Here is a 21,059-nt window from a genome sequence, read left to right as displayed (position 1 = left end):
AACGTGCAGATTCATTCACAAACTGTCCCGAAGGAGTGTTATCCCACAAAACAAACTCCAGGTGCTAGGAGGAACAAGCACAAAAAGGAAGAAAGAAGTTGCTCAGTTTCCTTGGACAGTCAAGTGAATGTTCAGTGAGTCAGGCCCACTCGGCTGCATAGAGAGTATCACAAAATGACCTACTCATTCCATTGACTTTATGAAGGACATCACTTGCTGTGGGCATGTAAATATTTTGCGGCCATCCTTAGTATCTATTCTCAATTTGGCCGGGAACATCAGTGCAAATGTGACCTTCAGTTTTTGTAAGAGTTTCTTGCATTCCTTGAATCGATCACGTTTCTCTCGTCGAATTCGCAAAGTCTGGGAACAAGAAAATGTTGTGGTTCTTCCAAGAAAGCCTTCCTTTACGAGATCTTTATCAGATGATCTCAGAAAATTAGCCAGAATTGATTGGGGCCTGTCTCCCTCCGCGGATCTCCGAGCTAGATCTCTGTGAGCTTGTTTGATTTCCATCTTATGGCCTGTTATGTCGAGCAGACTCGGGAAGAGCTCGTCTAGGAATTTCACCATATCTCGGCCTTCTTCGTCCTCAGGAATTCCAACAATTCGGACGTTGTTTCGCTGGTTACGATTCTACAGGTCTTCCAAATTTTCACATACATGCTCCAAGTCTGTGTTGGTCACTAGCAGATTAGCAGCTAATTCCCTCTCCGATGACTCCAGATAATCGATCCGTTTCTCAACATCTGACACTCTTGTAACCATCTCAGTTAATTTCATCTCCATGGCAGTGATCGATCGACGTATTACAGCAAGATCCTCAAAGTCAGCAACGACCTTCGCCAGCACTGCCGACCTGTTCAACAGTTGACGCTGAATCTCTTTCACCACACTGTCCAAATTGAGTCCCAGGCTTCCGGCCTGTTGCTCAGGGGCTTCAGCTTGAACACGTAAGTGTCTTTTAATGTCTCCAGAGCCTGAGAATTTTGAATTCTTTGATATATTGTCTTCCTAGAACAGTCAAGAATCAGAGTGTATCGAATCTCACCGGTTTATGACATAAAAAGTATTAAAACTAGCAAAGTGCGCAGAGCTCGCTGTTCACACGTCTGACCCTCGCATGGCACCACGCGACTCATCTATGAGAGTGGAGTGTTCAGATCTTTTGAAAATTTGGTTCAACCAAATGGGATTCTCAGAACTCAGTTCTATATGTATTTACAGCTGCGCCACCTGCTCTGTATTGTTTTTGGGAGTAGCACACACCCCCCTAAAGTGGCAGATGCTCTGGAAGAGGTGTCATGAGGCATCAGTGTATTACTCCCTGCTAATTCAGAGTCTGGGGGACGGAGCTTTAACTTCTCTTAAGAGAAGTTAGAAAAAGATTTCAACTTGGTACTGGAGGAGGGAGTGTGGGCTAGGATTAAAAAAAAAATGTCAAGTCTGCATCTAGAGAGGCAAGGGTGTGCCTTATGCAATTCAAGATTTTACATAGATTCTATTGGACCCCCTCTAGATTGTATAGGCTTGGTCTTAAAGACACACCCACCTGCTGGTGATGCCAATCAGAAGATGGAGACACAACCCATGTTTTTTAGGGGTGTGTTAAGATCCAAGAATTTTGGTTGAAGTTTCAGAGTTTTATGTGTGATGTTTTGGGCACTCATATTTCACTTTGCCCCAGACTCTGTATTTTGGGCGATGGGGCGGTCATAAATTTGGGGGATAAACACACAAAAACCAGTATCTGACCAGTATCATGATTGGCAGGCAAATTATTTGAAGGGGATTGAAGTCGGATGGAGCGCCCTCATTTCCGGAGTTGTTTGCAGAAATGGGGAGGGTGGCTGCTTTCGAGGAGGGGGCAAGCAGAATGTTTGATAGGAAATGGGGCAACTACTTAGTGTTTTGGGGGGACTCTTGGGGAGGGGCTGTGGAGAGAGTAGTATAGTTTTAATTATACATGATTATTATATTTTCTTTTGTGTGTGTGTGTGTATTCCTATTTGTGACCACAGGGGTGTTCGTTGGGGGTCAGGGTGGGGTGGATGAGTGGGGAGGGTTAATAGTGGGGGTTAAATGTGATTCAGTGTATATATGTTGTGTTATGTCTATGAATCAATAAAAAATGTTAATAAAAAAAAAGAAAAAAAAGGATAGAACAAAAACGTATCATAATGCTCTTTGTGTAAGTGTGTGTGTGTTTTCAAAACGCTACTTCTGCATCCAAAATGCTTTCAGACAACATTGGTAAAGAAATATTCATAGAAATGACTTAAGAAAGGTACAAACGTTTTTTTTTTGTTTGTTTGTTTGTTTTTTTGAGTATTCATATATAAAGCGTTGCTTTAATGATACAATAAAGTTCATAGGACATCCAGGGCTGTCTGTATGTTCCTTGGCTCTTATTGCAACTTTGACCATGAGACATTATCATCATCCCATAACTTCTAAGAGGAGATGCAGAACAGCTAGACTTAAAAGTTAAGTGAAAATTAGTGATTGTTGAAGCGGACATCCACATCTAGTGTTGTTCTGATTCTCTGAACAAGCCTGAGAGGCAACATGCCCCCTTTATCTGTCCATTAAATGTTTAAGAGCCCTCTCAATGTTCATGCGGTGACCTACTCGGGCAACACCTAAGTCTACAAGGTCTTCTTTTAGGAGGTTGGGAAGGTGGGTACCTTCAATCTCATTGTCCAAGAAGGCCTTCCTATGTTCTGCCAAGTTGAGGCTTTCAAGCCAGTCGGCTACATCGTGCTTGGTCCAGAGCAGGACAGGCTTGCCAGTAAAGGGTTTTTCGACAGCAGCCTGAAACTGTGTGAGGGGGGACAGTGAGCCACTGCTGAAGGAACTGAGGCTGTAACATTGCTCTGCTTTTACAGTGGGTGAAGTTAGGAGGCTGAACACATCTGTTAATGTGGGGGTGGTTGCAGATGCTGGCAGAGAGGAGCTGCAGCCAGAGGCAGGACCAGATTCAGCAGGAGACGATGCTGGACTGGAATTCTGAGTGGGCAAACAGCTCACTGGTGTTGAGGGTACAGCACAAGAAGTCATTGTGGTGCTGCATTTGGTACCTGAGGATTGAGCCGCACATTCTCTAAGAAAAAGAGAGAAAATCTAATCAGCTGCTGAACAGATCACATCACTCATTGGGGTTCATTAAAATCAAAGCTCTAGAGCCTTACAGTGACAAAAATAAACACTCAGGAATCTGTGATTACACGAGTATGCCCACAGACCACTCCATGTCCACTTTTAAACTTATGCAAGAATTTGCTTTTTAGCTAAAAGAATTTCAGGTCCAGCCAAGATCAGGTTATGCATTTGCCTTGCCATCACTGACATCCTCTCAAGAAAAGCTTAAAGGGACAGTTCACCCAAAAATGACATTTCTCTCATCATTTACTCACCCTCACGATCTCACAGGTAAGTATGACTTTCTTCTGCAGAACACATTTGAAGAAAAATAGAAACATTTATTTGCGCAGTAGGTCTTTAAAATGCATGTGGATGGTGATCAGACATTTGAAGCTCCAAAAAGAAAAGACAGTCAGCATAAACGTCATCTATACAACTCCAGCGGTCAAATTAATGTCTTCTAAAGTGATACAATCACTTTTGGTGCAAAAAAAGATAAATGTTTAAGTACCTTTTTAACTATAATCCAACGCTTCCGGTAAGCTTCACGAGAGGGTGGAGATCACACGGTCTCTCGTGTGATGTTTTCGCATTGCCATGTTACAGACATAATCTTACGTTCTCCTCTCGGTTGAGACATCCAGGCAAAGCACAAAAATGCACCATTGTGAGTAAAGAAACAGATAAATACAGATCTAAACCAAAACCAACCAAGCTACTGTGCAGCGTTCCTCCCTCTCACTTGTAAGAGCGCTGCTCTTCCAATTGTTACACAAGTTCCTCAGTTCTCGCATGTCTCAAGTACCAATGCGATTATGTCACACACGCTGCAGAATGGAAGCATGATTTAGAGTTTAAACTGCTTGTCACTGTGATGAGATTTATAGTAGATTAGATATATAGTGTTACTGAATGACTGGATGTCTGAGTGGTGTCCAGAGAATAGCATAGGATTTATAGACAACTGGATGAGTTTATGGGGTTGACCTGACCTGTTAAAGAGAGACGGACTTCATCCCTCCAGGGAAAGTGCCCTTCTCCTCTAGTAATTTGGCTCTTAGTATTAATAGTGTTAGTGTTTGAATAACCAGGACCCAGGTCAGGAAGCAGACAAACTGGCTTAACTAACCATCTGCTAGCCGCCTTGAGACATCACACAGGTCATATAAACCACAACACACAGAGCAAGTATCATCTAGATTTCATATAGAGATATCTGTGTCTGTTCCCTGAACTACCAAACATAAAACCTTACTCATTTACATTTTCTTTTATTTTTTATGTTAGACTAGAAAATGACAACAATTTTTTCATTTTTTTTTTTTTTTCAGGTTTAAAACAAGTTAAACTCTGTAAACAACACTTGTAGCATAATGTTGATTGCCACAGAAAATAATTCAGACTCATCCCTCTTTTTCGAAAGAAACAAATCGCATGCAGTTAGGCAGATATAATGAAAATGGGTTCGATAGACAAAACCTATGCACACTATTTTTTAAAAGTATAGCCACATACTTTAGCATAATACATTTTAACATGCAATAACAACTTAATAATTTAAGCAAAATATAAGTCTGAGAAGAACCAGGTAAATTCACCAGATAACAATAAGATTATCCCATGCCTCTATCGTGGAAGCTCGGGCTTTATGTATCACCACTAGTGACTTTTCAATGCAAGCAACTGACCTAAAATGATTGTACCACTCATTTATCGATGGGGGCCCAGGAGTAAACCAGGAGTGAATTACAGTCTTCTTGGTGGCAGTTAAACCTGCAAATATAATTTTCCTAAAGGCCATTTTGTGCAGATTGGGTAATCTATGAGCTTAATTTTGCATGCCTGTATGGGGAAGTATAAAACTTATGCACAAACTTATAGTAAATGAGTTGATGCACTGGATTTTTTTATGAAATAAATATATTTGCCCACACACCGTGTCCCAGTCCAGTTCCAAACCCATTGGCTCAACATCACGATTCCAAGATTCAGTCGCACCCAAAGTTTTGTCCTGTTTTGATATTAGCTGTTCATATAATCTAGACACCTGTCCAGCAGGTAATGGTCCAGGGTTAACCCATGAAATTAATGGATGGGTAGGTAAAGGAGAGTCCCATGGAACTCTGTTGGCATGGATTGCTGATCATAGTTGTAAGTACTGAAACCAAGGCAATCCCGGCCGAGAGTAACGTTCTTTGAGGCATTGAAGTTAAAGTAATCCATTTCCCCCCCCCATACATTTTTAAGAGTATAAACTTCCTAGAGGCCCAACTTGCATTATAATATGAGCCAGCGGTCTGCAGTAAATTATAATTATGCCAAATAGGAGAGTGGTCACAAATTGTGATATTACAATCCATATACCTCTGAATATCAGACCAAATTTGCAAAGAATTGCCTATGAGTGGTCCAAACGCTTTACGTGCTGCTTTGGGTTTCATCCCAGTGAACAATAGGTCCTCGATTCTATGTGGTTTTACTAACTCCTGTTCTATCTGTTGCCAGGTAGAGAGAGATTCCTTATCTGACCAAGTAGTCAATGATTTTAGCTGAAAACACCAGTAATGCAATTTTAAGTCTGGCAAAGCCAAACCGCCTGAGGGCTTCAAACGCTGGAGTGTATTCAGACGAATACAGTTTTTCTTTTGCCATGCCATTTAAATTTTGAGGTCAAAGATTGAAATTCTGCAAAGTAGTTGGTAGGTGGGGATGTGGGTAACATAAAAATTTTTTAAAAAATCGACCTAGGACATTCATTTTTATTATTGAAATTCTGCCTTGCAGTGACATGTTAAGAGTAGACCATCTCTGCATATCAGCAGAGACTTCACGCCTAAGTTTGTCATAATTTACATGCAAAATATCTGAGAAATTGGTTATATTTAGACCTAAATATGTAAAAGCCAAATTGTGCTAGTGAATATGAGGGACAGCTGGTAACGTAAGACCTTTCGTTGAGGGATTCAAAGGAACAAGAAGAGATTTTTCCCAATTAATTTTATAACCAGAGAATTTACTAAAATGGTGAAGACATGTAATATTTGAGATAGGGAGTTGTGTATGTCAGTAAAGTAATAAAGTCCGTGTAAAGACAGTAAATGAGATCGGAAGATATAAGTGAATCCAATGTAATTGTCAGCACCAAGGGTTCTAGTGACAGTGCAAAAAGCACTGGAGACAGTGGGCATCCCTGACGGTAACCTCGCTGTAATGGAAAAGCTTTTGATAAAATATTCCCAGTTTGCACGACTGCATACAGATGAGAATAAAGTATTTTAACCATTGATATGAAAGTTCTCCCAAACCCAAACTCTTCTAAAACATCCATAAATATTCCCAACCCACCCAATCAAAAGCCTTTTGTGCATCCAGGCTATATACAGCCGCTGGAGCTATATCTGATTCAGAAGAATATATGATATTCAATAACTATAGAATATTATCTGACGCAAGCCTCCCCCTCAAAAATCCTGTTTAGTCGTGATGGATTAATTTATGTGGCTCCAATATCCTAACCAAAATTTTTGCAAAACGTTTAAGCTCTGTGTAACTGCCACAATTCAAATGGGATTTGCCTTTCTTAAGTAGTACATATATAAGTGAGGTATTTTGGTCATGATGAAAAGAACCAGAATCCAGAGTGTAACTGATGGAATTTAAGAGGAGCAGTCCAATAATATCCCAAAATTCTATAAACAGCTCTGGTGGAAGGTCATCTAGACCTGGGAATTTACCGCTCTTCATTGAAGACAAACAATCCTTTAATTCTGAAAGGGTAGTGCATCATCAGTTCTGCATCCCCCTTAGTCAATGAGGGTAGGTTGAGTTTTGAAAGATATGATTTGAGAGCAGTTGGCTCAGGTGTAATTTCTACTTTGTAAAGATGGTAATAAAATGATCTAAAAGTATCATTAATCTACAATGGGTTGTAGGTGACCGGAATTGCATTCCAGAATTGCAGAATTTGAATTGCATTTATGATGGAAAGTGACTCTGTTTTAACTTGGTTGTTAGGAGTCTACTTGAGCTGTCACCCTGATAGTAATATATAACTCTGGTGGAAAGAATAGTGAATTTAGCCTTTGAATTGGGCAAATTATTCCATTCAAATTTTAAGGCTGAGAGAGTTGAGTGTTTCTGACCTGAAAAATGAAGCTTTTGATCTGAATCTATTTCCTGGATATCATTTTCAAATTTTGTAATTCTCTGCTTCCAATATGTATTTATATAAGAAGCAAATGAAGAGGACTCCCCCCTAATGAAGCATTTAGTTGTTTCCCACAGTATTTGAGGTGAAGATGCTGATTCTGTATTAAGGTCTGAATATTTTCAGGTTATCTTTCAATTTTTCCAAAAACTCAGCATTCTGCAGTAAAGTAACATTAAAAGTGCCATCTGGGTGCATGTTTACCAGTGTTGTGTGGGAGCTCTAAATGATAGAGAACAGGAGCGTGATCCGATATAATAATAGGGAGAATATCTGTGGAAATTATGAATTGGTTCGGTTGGGGAGAGACAAATATGTAATAAATCCTTGAGTAAGTCTTGTATCTATTTGAAAAGAAGGTATAATTCTTAGTTATTGGATACCGCAGGCACCAAGCATCAATAATGTTTAATTTGGAAATAAATGCGTTAATTCCAGAAGGTGTTTCTTTCTTTGAAAGTATAGTTACCGATCTATCTAAAGCTATGTCACATACTTAATTGAAATCCCCACCTACTACAAATAAATACTCAGACATGTCTAATACAGAGTTTGCAATTTTATCGAGAAAATTAGGATAATATACACTATATTGCCAAAAGTATTCGCTCGCCCATCCAAATAATTGAATTCAGGTGTTCCAATCACTTTCATGGCCACAGGTGTATAAAATGAAGCACCTAGGCATGCAGACTGCTTCTACAAACATTTGTGAAAGAATGGGCCGCTCTCAGGAGCTCAGTGAATTCCAGCGTGGTACTGTGATAGGATGCCACCTGTGCAACAAGTCCAGTCGTGAAATTTCCTCACTACTAAATATTCCACAGTCAAATGTCAGTGGTATTATAACAAAGTGGAAGCGATTGGGAATGACAGCAACTCAGCCACGAAGTGGTAGGCCACGTAAAATGACAGAGCGGGGTCAGCGGATGCTGAGGCGCATAGTGCGCAGAGGTCGCCAACTTTCTGCAGAGTCAATCGCTACAGACCTCCAAAGTTCATGTGGCCTTCAGATTAGCTCAAGAACAGTGTGTAGAGAGCTTCATGGAATGGGTTTCCATGGCCGAGCAGCTGCATCCAAGCCATACATCACCAAGTGCAATGCAAAGTGTCGGATGCAGTGGTGTAAAGCACGCCGCCACTGGACTCTAGAGCAGTGGAGACGCGTTCTCTGGAGTGACGAATCACACTTCTCCATCTGGCAATCTGATGGACGAGTCTGGGTTTGGCGGTTGCCAGGAGAACGGTACTTGTCTGACTGCATTGTGCCAACTGTGAAGTTTGGTGGAGGGGGGATTATGGTGTGGGGTTGTTTTTCAGGAGCTGGGCTTGGCCCCTTAGTTCCAGTGGAAGGAACTCTGAATGCTTCAGCATACCAAGAGATTTTGGACAATTCCATGCTCCCAACTTTGTGGGAACAGTTTGGGGATGGCCCCTTCCTGTTCCAACATGACTGCGCACCAGTGCATGAAGCAAGGTCCATAAAGACATGGATGAGCGAGTTTGGTGTGGAAGAACTTGACTGGCCTGCACAGAGTCCTGACCTCAACCCGATAGAGCACCTTTGGGATGAATTAGAGCGAAGACTGCGAGCCAGGCCTTCTCGTCCAACATTAGTGTCTGACCTCACAAATGCGCTTCTGGTAGAATGGTCAAAAATTCCCATAAACACACTCCTAAACCTTGTGGAAAGCCTTCCCAGAAGAGTTGAAGGTGTTATAGCTGCAAAGGGTGGGCCGACATCATATTAAACCCTATGGATTAAGAATGGGATGTCACTTAAGTTCATATGCGTCTAAAGGCAGATGAGCGAATACTTTTGGCAATATAGTGTATGTTTGGGCAATATATCATGGCTAAACATAATTTTATATTATGGATCATGATACAAACATACACCAACCAGCCGCATTGTCCTTTCCATAGCTGTCAATTTGTACTCCTAATTTCTTATCAAGCAGAATATCAACACCTTTCGTTCTATTTGCAGCAGAGGAGTGAGCCACGCATTTGTAAAACTTGTTCTGAAATCTGTGGCTATCAATTGTTTTCAAGTGAGTTTCTTGAATCAATGCAATCAAGAAATGTTTTCGTTTAAGAAATTCTAGACACTTGGTTCTTTACCTGGCAAGTTTAATACATGAACATTCCACGACATTATACTAAAGACTTGCTCATAACGGGGTTTGTGCTGTCGGATACCCAGGATATACATAATTCAACACAAAATTATAATTTGTAAATATAAAAAAATAAAAACAGTTAATTATATTGTATGTAGTCTACATAATAATAACAAGGCTTTGGCAATAAGTGTTTTCCAAAAACAAAAACAAAATAATCCATCCACAAGAGACAAAGTATGGTTAATTTCTCTTTGGGTGGAAAGAAAAATAAGCTTCTACTACCTGTGGCTATCGAAAGCAACACACGTCCCAAGTCCAAGTCCATGGTGGTATCAGAAACTTTCCAAATTTAGTCCCATCCAAGGAAATGTTTCCATCTGCAGGCGATAGTTAATAAAATATTTAACTAAGCATGTCTTCAGAAACGGTATGCCTTTCTGTCCAGTGAGAAAATAATCTAAAAACGTGAAATACTGTCAAAGATCTCCAACATGCAAACCGGTATGTGATCTAGATAAGCTCCGATAAAATGTCCATTGAGTTTTCTTGGTTGGCAGACACTGTGGGAAGTGGAGGATTGTTGGAAATGCTGGATCCGAGGAGTGTTGAATGCCCAGATCGATCAAGTTTAGACAAAAACCTTCCTGCATCCTCCATGTTTTTGAAAAGATGCAGCATCCCATCATGTTTAACCTTCAAGGTTGCCAGATATATCAGAAACGGGCGCAGTCCTCTATCAGAAAGTTGTTTCCTCAATGAGTCGAAGGCTCTTCTGCTATGCACGATTTCATTGTTGAAGTCTGGGAAAAACTTTATTTTAGATGTGCTGTGTACTGGTGATGATTGAAGGCTTCTGACTCTGTTGAGTATTCTCTCTCTGTCTTTATATCTAAAAAGCTGAAAGATAAGTGTTGGAGGGCAGTTGGTCTTGTCGCGAGAACCATGTGCCTGTTGAATTTCAATCTTCTCTCCCCCCTGGAGAGAGGGATCAACTTCGGTATATTCTTCTGAAGAAAGTGAATGTCATTTTCTCCTTCTGCTAATCCAGGTAGGCTAACAAGCCGAAGATTACATCTTTGCGACCTGTCTTCCATTTCAACCACTTTCTCACAAAGACATGTGATATCCTGCTGATGTGAACTTAAGTCTTGTTTAACAACTTGCATATTTGCAGTCATAGCATTTACCCATGCTTGTAATGATTTGCCGGTTTCAGCTTGCCGGGTGATATCCTGTCTAAGCATTTTAACTGCAGCATTAGAAGACTCAATCATAGCCTTCAGAGTTTGAATTTCGCCGGCGAGCACATCCTCTACCTCTTTTCTCACGGCTAATTTAACTTTCGTAGCCAAACTGTCCTCTTGGTCCTGTAACACTAACAAGATGGATGCATTCGATGTGTCCTCCAATGGTTTGTCTCTGCTTTTCTTTTTCATCGCAGTCTCCTCCTGGGACAGCTTATTCATCTGGGAATTTGCTCCAGACATTTTGTAAGAACCTTTAAGTGTAGAATGATTTAACTATTTTCTGAATTGCAGGATATTAACCTTATTTATCAAACTTGTAATACAGAGCATATATCTAGGTGTGCATCAAGTCCGTACAGACACCGGATGTCCTCGATTTTTCGGTTTTCGTCATTGTCTTCTGTTTTTGAACAAGCCGTCATGTTGTCTGGTTTATGATCAGATGCACAGTGAGAGGACGCAATTGGCTGGCACCGGTGTCTAAACAGAACAGCCTCCAAATACACTTGGAATAAACCGCTGCTTCATGCTTGCTTCGGTGCAGTTATGGACTGTGGACTGTCCATTCTGACGTGTGATTTAAATAGTATCATCTTCATTATAAAACACAGAAAAGAAGCGACGGAATCAGTACTCATAACAGCCCTCCCTCACAAACAGCATGTTTTGGAGTGCTCCTAGCACAACTGTAGCAAAGATATGCTCGCGCTGGTCCGATTATGGACTGCTGTGTGTTTTATGGATTGATTTTGATCTGACCACAGTGTTTAGTGTAAATGTCCACTCTCATGTCTGTTCCCCGAGTGCTGTTGAAGCCTCACATCTGCGGAACAGCTGTTATGTCCATGATGAGTTTGAATTCTCTGCTGTAATGCCAGCTCATGAATGAGGCAGGGCTGTGATTGGATGGAAGCATTCCTTCTCATGAATAATATGGAAAAACTCTCAGAATTCAGTGACGTAAATACATGCTGTCCTACCAATAATAACTCAGTTTACGCATTTACCTCATTTTTGTGATGTAGCTTCAACTTTAATTTTGAAACTGGAAGAACGAAATGACTCAATAAAACGAAAAAATAACCACTTTCCCCTTAACAACAAACATAGTGAATGCTATCAAATTTGTTTTGGGAATTCATGACCCTTTCAGAAAGCAACTCAGGAAATGAAGTGGAAAGGTACAAAATAAGAGGTTTTTTCGTGGTGCATGGAAGGATAGTGTCTCTAGCTACAGACAGGCTCTAAAAGCTGCCAGGTCTGCATCAGGCATGTGATCAGCAAAGGACTAAAAAGCAGGAAAGTGTACAGAATGAAGACTGCGGAACAGCGAATAATGCCTCATACCACTTCCTTGAGTCTTCCCTAACCGGTGAGTGAACCAACCGCTGGACTAGCATAGTCCCTCAATTCATAGAACCATGGTTACGTGAGTAACCATTCATTCTATTTTACTGACGAGACAATGCAAGTCACATACTCATGGTACCACGGTACATCAGTGCCCGAGAGTCAGCAAAGTGAGAACCACCACCTGCTACAATCTAGCTAAGACCATTTCTGGTTAAGCACCACTGAGCCCAATCCACGTGGCACAGCCAAATTGACTTGTTAAAACCTGGTGAAAGGACCAGCTGATGACCAGTTGGCCTCTGCACAGTTAACTGCCAAGGGAATGTCTGTAAGAAATGCCCAGGATGTTGCAATTCCTCTTTTGGTGTGGGCTACCACAGGGGAAGGCAGGGGGAGACATGCCAGTTTATAAGTCATTTTAATAGTGTCCACGATCCAATGGGACAAATGTTGCTTGGAGAGAGGCCTGCCTTTTACTTTCTCCAAAGCATACAAAAAGCTGATCAGTGGACCTAAACATCTGAGTTTTCTCCACTTAAATCCTTAAGGCCCTCAATGGAATATATGGCAAAATAAGGCAATAATGTGCTCTTCCTCTGCTGAGGAGGAAGAAAAAGCTGACAAAGTCTTTGTTGACAAAGTCTTTGTTAAAGACTTTTGGCCAAAATGAAGGATTTGGCCTAAGCCTCACTCTCTTGCTGTCTGGGCTCAATTTATAGCACTTTTTGCTTACTGATAGTGCATGCAGTTCTCCCACCCTCTTGGCAGACACAATTGCCAAGAGACAAGCTGTCTTCAGAGACAAAAACCTGAGGGCTACCATCTCTAAAGGCTCAAAGGGAGGTCTTGATAGTGCCGAAAGCATTATATCAAGGTCCCATTGGGGAACTGAAGGTAATCTCATTGGCTGAAACCTGCGGACCCCTTTCAGAAACCTTGTCAGCAGAGGGTGCTTGTCAGTGGGGCCATCCGGTCCCTCATCATGGCATGCAGATATAGCTACTGCAAACACCTTAAGAGTGGATGCAGCTCAACCCGCTTCAAATAGTGTCTGCAGAAATTGAAGGACTGCAGCAATACTGCAAGATTGCTACATCACCAACAGAACAGATCCCCCCTCTTAGCTTATGCGGTCATGGTGGAAGGAACTCTCGGACATTTACTACCATAGGCCAGAGCTCTAGACTGTTTCACTACTCTTAGATTGTTAGACTGAAGCTCCCACAGAGGACATGCCAGAAGTGACAGCACTGTCTCACACCAGTGGCAGTTGGGCCATCTTGGGGCAATCAGCAGCAGCTGATGCCCTGTTGCCTGAACTCCGCGATTAGAGGAAGTAGCCGCGATTAGAGGAAAGGGAAGAAATTGTTTTTCTCATAGTTATAGGTATAGTTTTTACCTCTGCCAATCGTAGTCGAAGGTCTCCAGCCCAAGTGCCCTTGGAGGATTGGTCATTGAGAACCACAGCTGACAGCCTGGGGAACAGCGAGGGACCAGTTATGCTGCTGCTGCCAGTAATCCTACTAGTCTCTGAACTTGCTGCAGAGTTACTTTCTGACCTTCTGAAACAATGAATAGGTATGTTATAATGTTTGAAACATGTTCCTGGGTACTGTGTTGACATGTAGCTCTGCTGCAAGATCAGATACTACTAGGAATACTGGCAGCAGCAGCAGTTTCGAGCACTCTTGTGAGGAGCTCCAGTATATTTGATGATACAGAGGGTGCCTCACTCCCAGCATGCTTCGAAAGACCATCTGAGCCATGGTGGGCAGAATGTGAAGTCCTAACTAGCATATTTGGATATGACACCGGTGTCATGTTCATAATCAGACTCCTCAGCTGTCAATGCTTCGACCTGTTCTGTGAGCAGGGCTGCCTGAGCCTCCAAGGCCTTAAGAGTGGAGCTCGTATCCTTCTAAGCCGGCTTGGGACCATGCTCCATGGCCACAGGTGATTGGGATCTACGTTTCGTAGGTTCCTTACCTTTCTCACTGTGTTGACTAATCATAGCCAGGTGTGCCTACAGTCGTGGCCCCAATGTGAAACAGAACAAGCAGTTTTAAAGGGTTCTCCACAGCCTGAATGACATGCTCTAGCACCAAACACATCATGCAAGATATATGGGCATCAGTACTGGCAAGACCTGTGTCACACTTATCACAAGAGCATGACATTATGACACAGAGCCACCTACAGGTAAACAAACAAATGTATATGTTTATCTATGTTTAAATTTATATACTGTATGTATAGGCAGGATTCAGTATCCTGACAGTATCAAAAAACACACCTTCACTTTACGTTGCTTTGTTGGGACTCGAACCACAATCTCAGAATATCCAAGCAAGCGCTTATCCAACTGAGCTAACTTGGATGGGTGTGGCACTAGTCACTCACAGCCAAACACAACCGAATGTAAAGTACAACTCAGTGACCACTCATTCACTTGTGTTTAAAGGAGAGAAAACAATCGTAAAGTGTAACTCAGTGACCTCTTGTTCGTGTGTGTTTAAAGAAGAGAAAAATTAACTTAAGTGCAACTCAGTGACTATTCATTTGTGGGGGTTTTTTCAAAGGAGAGAAAGATGAACATAAGTGCAACTCAGTGACCACTTGTTTATGTTTTAAGAGAATGCAATAACTGTGCTTCAGTAAGACCAAGTTATTACATAAAAATATAAAAAAAAACAACAGAAAATAACCAAGTCTTGCAGGGTGCTCTTCGGGAGGAGCAAGCTTTGCCCGGGTAGACATTCCTACAAACTACTTGCAAAAGACTACTGTGAATTCTTATACTTCTATTAATATATTCACAACACTCGTTTCTTGCTCGCCCAGGGAAGAAAAGAGGAAGTGGTGTTAGGCATTCAGGTATTTAAAGGGGTACTAATGATTCACACCTTTATGCATTACTCTGATAATTCAATCTCGGTTCATCCTGCCATAAGACATAAGGAATTCCCATGAGTATGTGACTAGCATAGTCCCATCATTTAAATAAACAGCAAACAAACACTAAACACAGAAGGTTTCCAAGGACAGCAGCCTTGAAGTGCAGCCAGCACCTCTTAAATAGGCAGGACTTCAGGTGTAACTGATCTAATTGGCAGCCTCACACAGGAAAAACTAAAAGAAAGGAGGAAGGGCACATAACACACACACAAATACACTTCATTGCTTTTCCAGATTCCAGAAATCTAATAAAAGATGTCTACATTTATTTCATATTTTATTAAATGAATTCAGTAACACTTTACAATAAGGTTCCAGTTATTAATATCAGTTATCAACATTAGTAAACTAAACAATAAAAATTAGTACTACAGCATTTAGTAATCTTGGTTAATGTTAATTTCAACATATATAATACATTTTTTAAATCAAATGTGTATGTTAACATTAGTTAATGCACAATGAACTAACGTGAACTAACAATGAACAATTGTATATTTATTAACTAACATTAACAAAGATGAATAAATGCTGTAAAAAATATATATTGTTCATTGTATGTTAACGATACCTAATGCATAAACTAATGTTAACAAATAGAACCTTATTGTGAAGTGTTACCATTCGTTCTTGACAAACACGTAGCTTTTGTTGATCAGCACAAAACCACCCAAACAGAGTGCAGAAGTTATGAAATCTATAGCCAACATTTGGGAAGGGATCATTTTGAAAAGCTTTGTGATTTTCAATGGTAATGATAAACACTGGATCATATCATGTTGATGCGCTGCTCAGTGTTTTTTTTTTTGCACACAGCCGCTAGAGGGTGCCACTAGCTTGTGCAGTGGTGACTGAAGCAGTCAATGCAGACAATGCTTAAAATGCAGCATTAGTTATCATGCAAGGCCATTTTGCGATTTCAATCTTAATTCAATCCATAATGCTGCATTAACGGATATCATACCAATCTTTCAGAGGTCAACATCTGCAGGTTTTAAAGAGTTTTGGATGGTTCCCCTCAACATGTAGCCTACTGTAAGTGCTGCTTTTAAAATGGTCATGCTGGTTTTGCAATCGGGGGAGATGGGCCTTGGTAAGAGAGGTGACCAAGAACCCGATGGTCACTCTGGTTGAGCTCCAGATATCATGAGTGGAGATGGGAGAAATTTGCAGAAGGACAACCATCACTGCAACACTCCACTGATCTGGACTTTATGGCAGAATGACCAGACGGAAGCCTCTCCACAGTGCAAGACACATGAAAGCCCACTTGGAATTTGCAAAAAAAAAGCAAATACCATCTCAACGGTGAAGCATGGTGTTGGTCGCATCATGCTGCGGGGGTACTGGTCAGGGTTGAAGGAATGCAGCAAAATACAGAGATGTCCTTAATGAAAGGTCTCAGGACCTCAGACTGGGCGGAAGGTTTACCTTCCAACAGGACAATGACCCTAAGCACACAACTAAGACAATGCAAGAGTGGCTTAGGGACAACTCTGTGAATGTCCTTGAGTGGCCCAGCCAGAGCCTGGAATTTAACCCAATTGAACATCTCTGGAGAGACCTGAAAATGGCTGTCCACCAACGGTCCCCATCCAACCTGACAGAGCTTGAAAGGATCTGCAGAGAAAAATGGCAGAAAATCACCAACTCGAGGTGTGCAAAGCTTGTCGCATCATACCGAAAAAGACTTGAGGCTTTAATCGCTGCCAAAGGTACTGAGTTAAGGGTCTGAATACTTATATCAATGTGATATTTCAGGTTTTTTTTTTTTTTTTTTTTTTTACATTTTAATAGATTTGCAAAGTTATCAAAAATCTGTTTTTTGGTTTGTCATTATGGAATATGGAGTGTAGATTGATGTGAAAAAAATAATTTAAAGCATTTTAGCATAAGGCTGCAACATAAAATGTGAATACTTTATATGTAAAGTAAAATTTCATTGCTAGAATTCCCCCTTATCAATAGTGATTTTCAACATGTCAGCAAGTGTAGCAACAGTTCAAACCCAATTTATATCCAATCATTTCATTTCTCTTGGTGAATTAAAGTAAACCTGTCTTGAATGAAGTCCTGATGACGAAGATCAGGAGCCTCCGTCTCGCGCACTAAACAAAGAATGTGCATGATGCAGAAGCACCAGTGAGTCCAGTGAGTGAAGTAGTGAGTGAAGTTGTTCCAAGGGAAGGACATTGTCGATAAGATATTAATCCCTGATGAAATATTAACTGCTAACCCCCCACCCCCTCTCTCTCACTTTTAATTTTTTTTCACGGATTTACACAATTAACGTGGGTCACATTTTTGGGTCGGAAAAAACTGAATTCCAGACTAATCCAATAGAATCACATCCCTGCTGCATATTTTAGCAAACTCATAGAAAATTACCACAACAATCCTAGGTGTTTATTCAGTACCGTGGCTAAATTGACCAGGAACAAAGCTTCGATTGAACGCGATATTCCATCGCAGCACAATAGTAATGAATTTATGAATTTCTTTACTAATAAAATGTAAACTATCAGAAACAATATTGGAATTATGCAACTGTCTGCCACAGCACCAAGACAGTGTCTAACAGTATCCCCTATGAGCAGCTTTAGTCCTTCACTGTCATAGGTCACCCTGCTAAAACATTCAGCATTGCTGGTCACCAGCTTAAGTTGTGTTTTGTGTGCTGGTCCCCCAGCAAGGCATGCTTGTGTGCTAGTGACCCTAACAGGCTTTTCAATTAGCTAAACCAGCTTCACCTGAAAGATCATGCTGGTCAACCAAATTCACCAGCTGGGTTTTGCTGGTGAAAAGCATGGCTATCAGTGATCGACTAATATGGGTTTTTTAATGGCAGATGCCAATGCCGGTATCCAGAGTGCAGGGTATCACACAATTTAATATAGTAAATAACATAAACATAAAATTGCTAAAAATGAATAAACTCTTATTTAGCACTATATTTTCTAATTTTCACACAAAACTTTAACTTTGTAAAAAAGAATCTAAAAAAATAATATTGTATTTTAATGGTAGATAGCAGTTTCTTCTGATTTCTGTTTAGTCATCACATTTTAGTCATTTATTTGCCCATGAAAAAATTGTTAATATAATAGGAAGAAGGAAATAACAGCACACACAGTAGTCCAGCAACCATGGATGGCATGTCCACATTAGCAATCACATTTTCTCCAAAAATACAGAATCAAGAAATTGTACAAGCAGTGCATAGTGAATATGACATTTACTTTGAAGTTGCACTTAAAGTTGTGCTCAAAAGTTTGCATACCCTGGCAGAAATTGTGAAATTTAGGCATTGATTTTGAAAATATGACTGATCATGCAAAAAAACTTTTATTATAAAAAGTATTTTATTTAAGGATAGTGATCATATGAAGCCTTTTATTATCACATAGTTGTTTGGCTCCTTTTTAAATCATAATGATAACAGAAATCACCCAAATGGCCCTGATCAAAAGTTTGCATACCCTTGAATGTTTGGCCTTGTTACAGACACAAAAGGTGACTCACACAGGTTTAAATGGCAAGTAAAGTTTAATTTCCCACACCTGTGGCTTTTTAAATTGCAATTAGTGTCTGTGTATAAATAGTCAATGAGTTTGTTAGCTCTCACGTGGATGCACTGAGCAGGCTAGATACTGAGCCATGGGGAGCAGAAAAGAACTGTCAAAAGACCTGCGTAACAAGGTAATGGAACTTTATAAAGATGGAAAAGGATATAAAAAGATATCCAAAGCCTTGTAAATGCCAGTCAGTACTGTTCAATCACTTATTAAGAAGTGGAAAATTCAGGGATCTCTTGATACCAAGCCAAGGTCAGGTAGACCAAGAAAGATTTCAGCCACAACTGCCAGAAGAATTGTTCGAGATACAAACAAAAACCCACAGGTAACCTCAGGAGAAATACAGGCTGCTCTGGAAAAAGACGGTGTGGTTGTTTCAAGGAGCACAATACGACGATACTTGAACAAAAATGAGCTGCATGGTCGAGTTGCAAGAAAGAAGCCTTTACTGCGCCAATGCCACAAAAAAGCCAGTTACAATATGCCCGACAACACCTTGACACACCTCACAGCTTCTGGCACACTGTAATTTGGAGTGACGAGACCAAAATAGAGCTTTATGGTCACAACCATAAGCGCTATGTTTGGAGAGGGGTCAACAAGGCCTATAGTGAAAAAATACCATCCCCACTGTGAAGCATGGTGGAGGCTCACTGATGTTTTGGGGGGTGTGAGCTCTAAAGGCACAGGGAATCTTGTGAAAATTGATGGCAAGATGAATGCAGCATGTTATCAGAAAATACTGGCAGACAATTTGCATTCTTCTGCACGAAAGCTGCGCATGGGACGCTCTTGGACTTTCCAGCATGGCAACGACCCTAAGCACAAGGCCAAGTTGACCCTCCAGTGGTTACAGCAGAAAAAGGTGAAGGTTCTGGAGTGGCCATCACAGTCTCCTGACCTTAATATCATCGAGCCACTCTGGGGAGATCTCAAACGTGCGGTTCATGCAAGACGACCAAAAACTTTGCATGACCTGGAGGCATTTTGCCAAGACGTAGCTATACCACCTGCTAGAATTTGGGGCCTCATAGACAACTATTACAAAAGACTGCACGCTGTCATTAATGCTAAAGGGGGCAATACACAGTATTAAGAACTAAGGGTATGCAGACTTTTGAACAGGGGTCATTTCATTTTTTTCTTTGTTGCCATGTTTTGTTTAAGGATTGTGCCATTCTGTTATAACCTACAGTTGAATATGGATCCCATAAGAAATAAAAGAAATGTGTTTTGCCTGCTCACTCATGTTTTCTTTAAAAATGGTACATAAATTACCAATTCTCCAAGGGTATGCAAACTTTTGAGCACAATTGTATATTTAGGGGTCAAGCCCGAAGGGGCGAAAGACCCCTATTTTTTTCGTTAGTTTTCTTATTAGGGGTCAAGACACGAAGGGGTGTAAGACCCCTATTGTTTTCGTTAGTTTTCTTGTTAGGGGTCAAGCCCTGAAGGGGCGAAAGACCCCTATTGTTTTCGTTAGTTTTCTTATTAGGGGTCAAGCTCCGAAGGGGCGAAAGACCCCTATTGTTTTCGTTAGTGTTCCTATTATCATTATTCATCTTCTTCCGCTTGAGTCTATGGCAGCCCATAGAACTGCTTGTGGAAAAGTTATGAAATTTGGCACACAGATAGAGGACAGTCTGATCTGTTACCACAGCAAATTTGGCGTCTCTACCTCAAACCCTCTAGTGTCACCAACTGCCCAAATTAGAAACTAAATTATTTTTTCCTCTGATTCCTTAGCTCAAGACGATTCAATTGCACCCTACGATGTCATTTTCTGTCATGAAAAATTCTCCGCCATTTAGAATTTTCTGAAAAACCTACTTTTTCAAACTCGTCCAAGGCCATTTGTCCGATTTGCACGAAAATTGGCCTGCATCATCTAGAGGCACTCACGACAAAAAGCCATTCACAGAATTTTGATAAACCATACCGTATTCGAATGGTGCTTCAACGAATTTGACGAAGAGCACGGCAAAATGGACATGAGGGTATATCTCCGTAACGCTTTAGCATATTCATACCAAACTTATTATTTGTCATAGGCACCATAACTCAAGGGTGCCTGCTCAGTTTCGGAACAATGCCACCTAGTGGTCACGAGATATGAAAAAAGCACATTTTTGCTTCTAACTTCTGAACAGTTTGTCATAAAATCATCAAATTGGTCTCATTAGATTCAGTGGGGTATAGCGAGTCCAACGATATGAAAAATTCATGTCTGCCATTTTGGAAAATTAGTCATAAAATGCTGTATTTTACGAACGACTTGGCGTATTGTTACGAAACTCGGCATGTGTCTTTGGCACCATGCTCTGAAGGGACTCAAAAAGTTTGGAACAGCGCCACCTTGTGGTCAAAAATTATAATGCTATTTCTAAAATGCTAATAGCTATTGACTCCTTTTGCCTACTGTCATGAAACTGGTCTTGATAGATTCCGTAGT

The 21,059-nt window shown here is 40.7% G+C and overlaps 1 protein-coding gene across 1 annotated transcript in view; it reads right to left on the bottom strand.

Moving 5' to 3' along the window:
* Positions 1-2,577: 2,577 nt before the first annotated feature.
* shank2a (SH3 and multiple ankyrin repeat domains 2a) overlaps positions 2,578-21,059 on the bottom strand; it is a 272,504-nt gene continuing 254,022 nt past the window's right edge. The window contains exon 13 of the mRNA XM_051656205.1: positions 2,578-3,103. Coding sequence (XP_051512165.1) covers positions 2,578-3,103 — 526 coding nt within the window. The remainder of the gene's footprint in view (positions 3,104-21,059) is intronic.

Source organism: Myxocyprinus asiaticus, chromosome 26, assembly GCF_019703515.2.
Source record: "Myxocyprinus asiaticus isolate MX2 ecotype Aquarium Trade chromosome 26, UBuf_Myxa_2, whole genome shotgun sequence".
Classification (NCBI taxonomy): domain Eukaryota; kingdom Metazoa; phylum Chordata; class Actinopteri; order Cypriniformes; family Catostomidae; genus Myxocyprinus; species Myxocyprinus asiaticus.
Note: the sequence above shows the minus strand (reverse complement) of the source record. Positions and strands in the feature narration are given on the sequence as shown.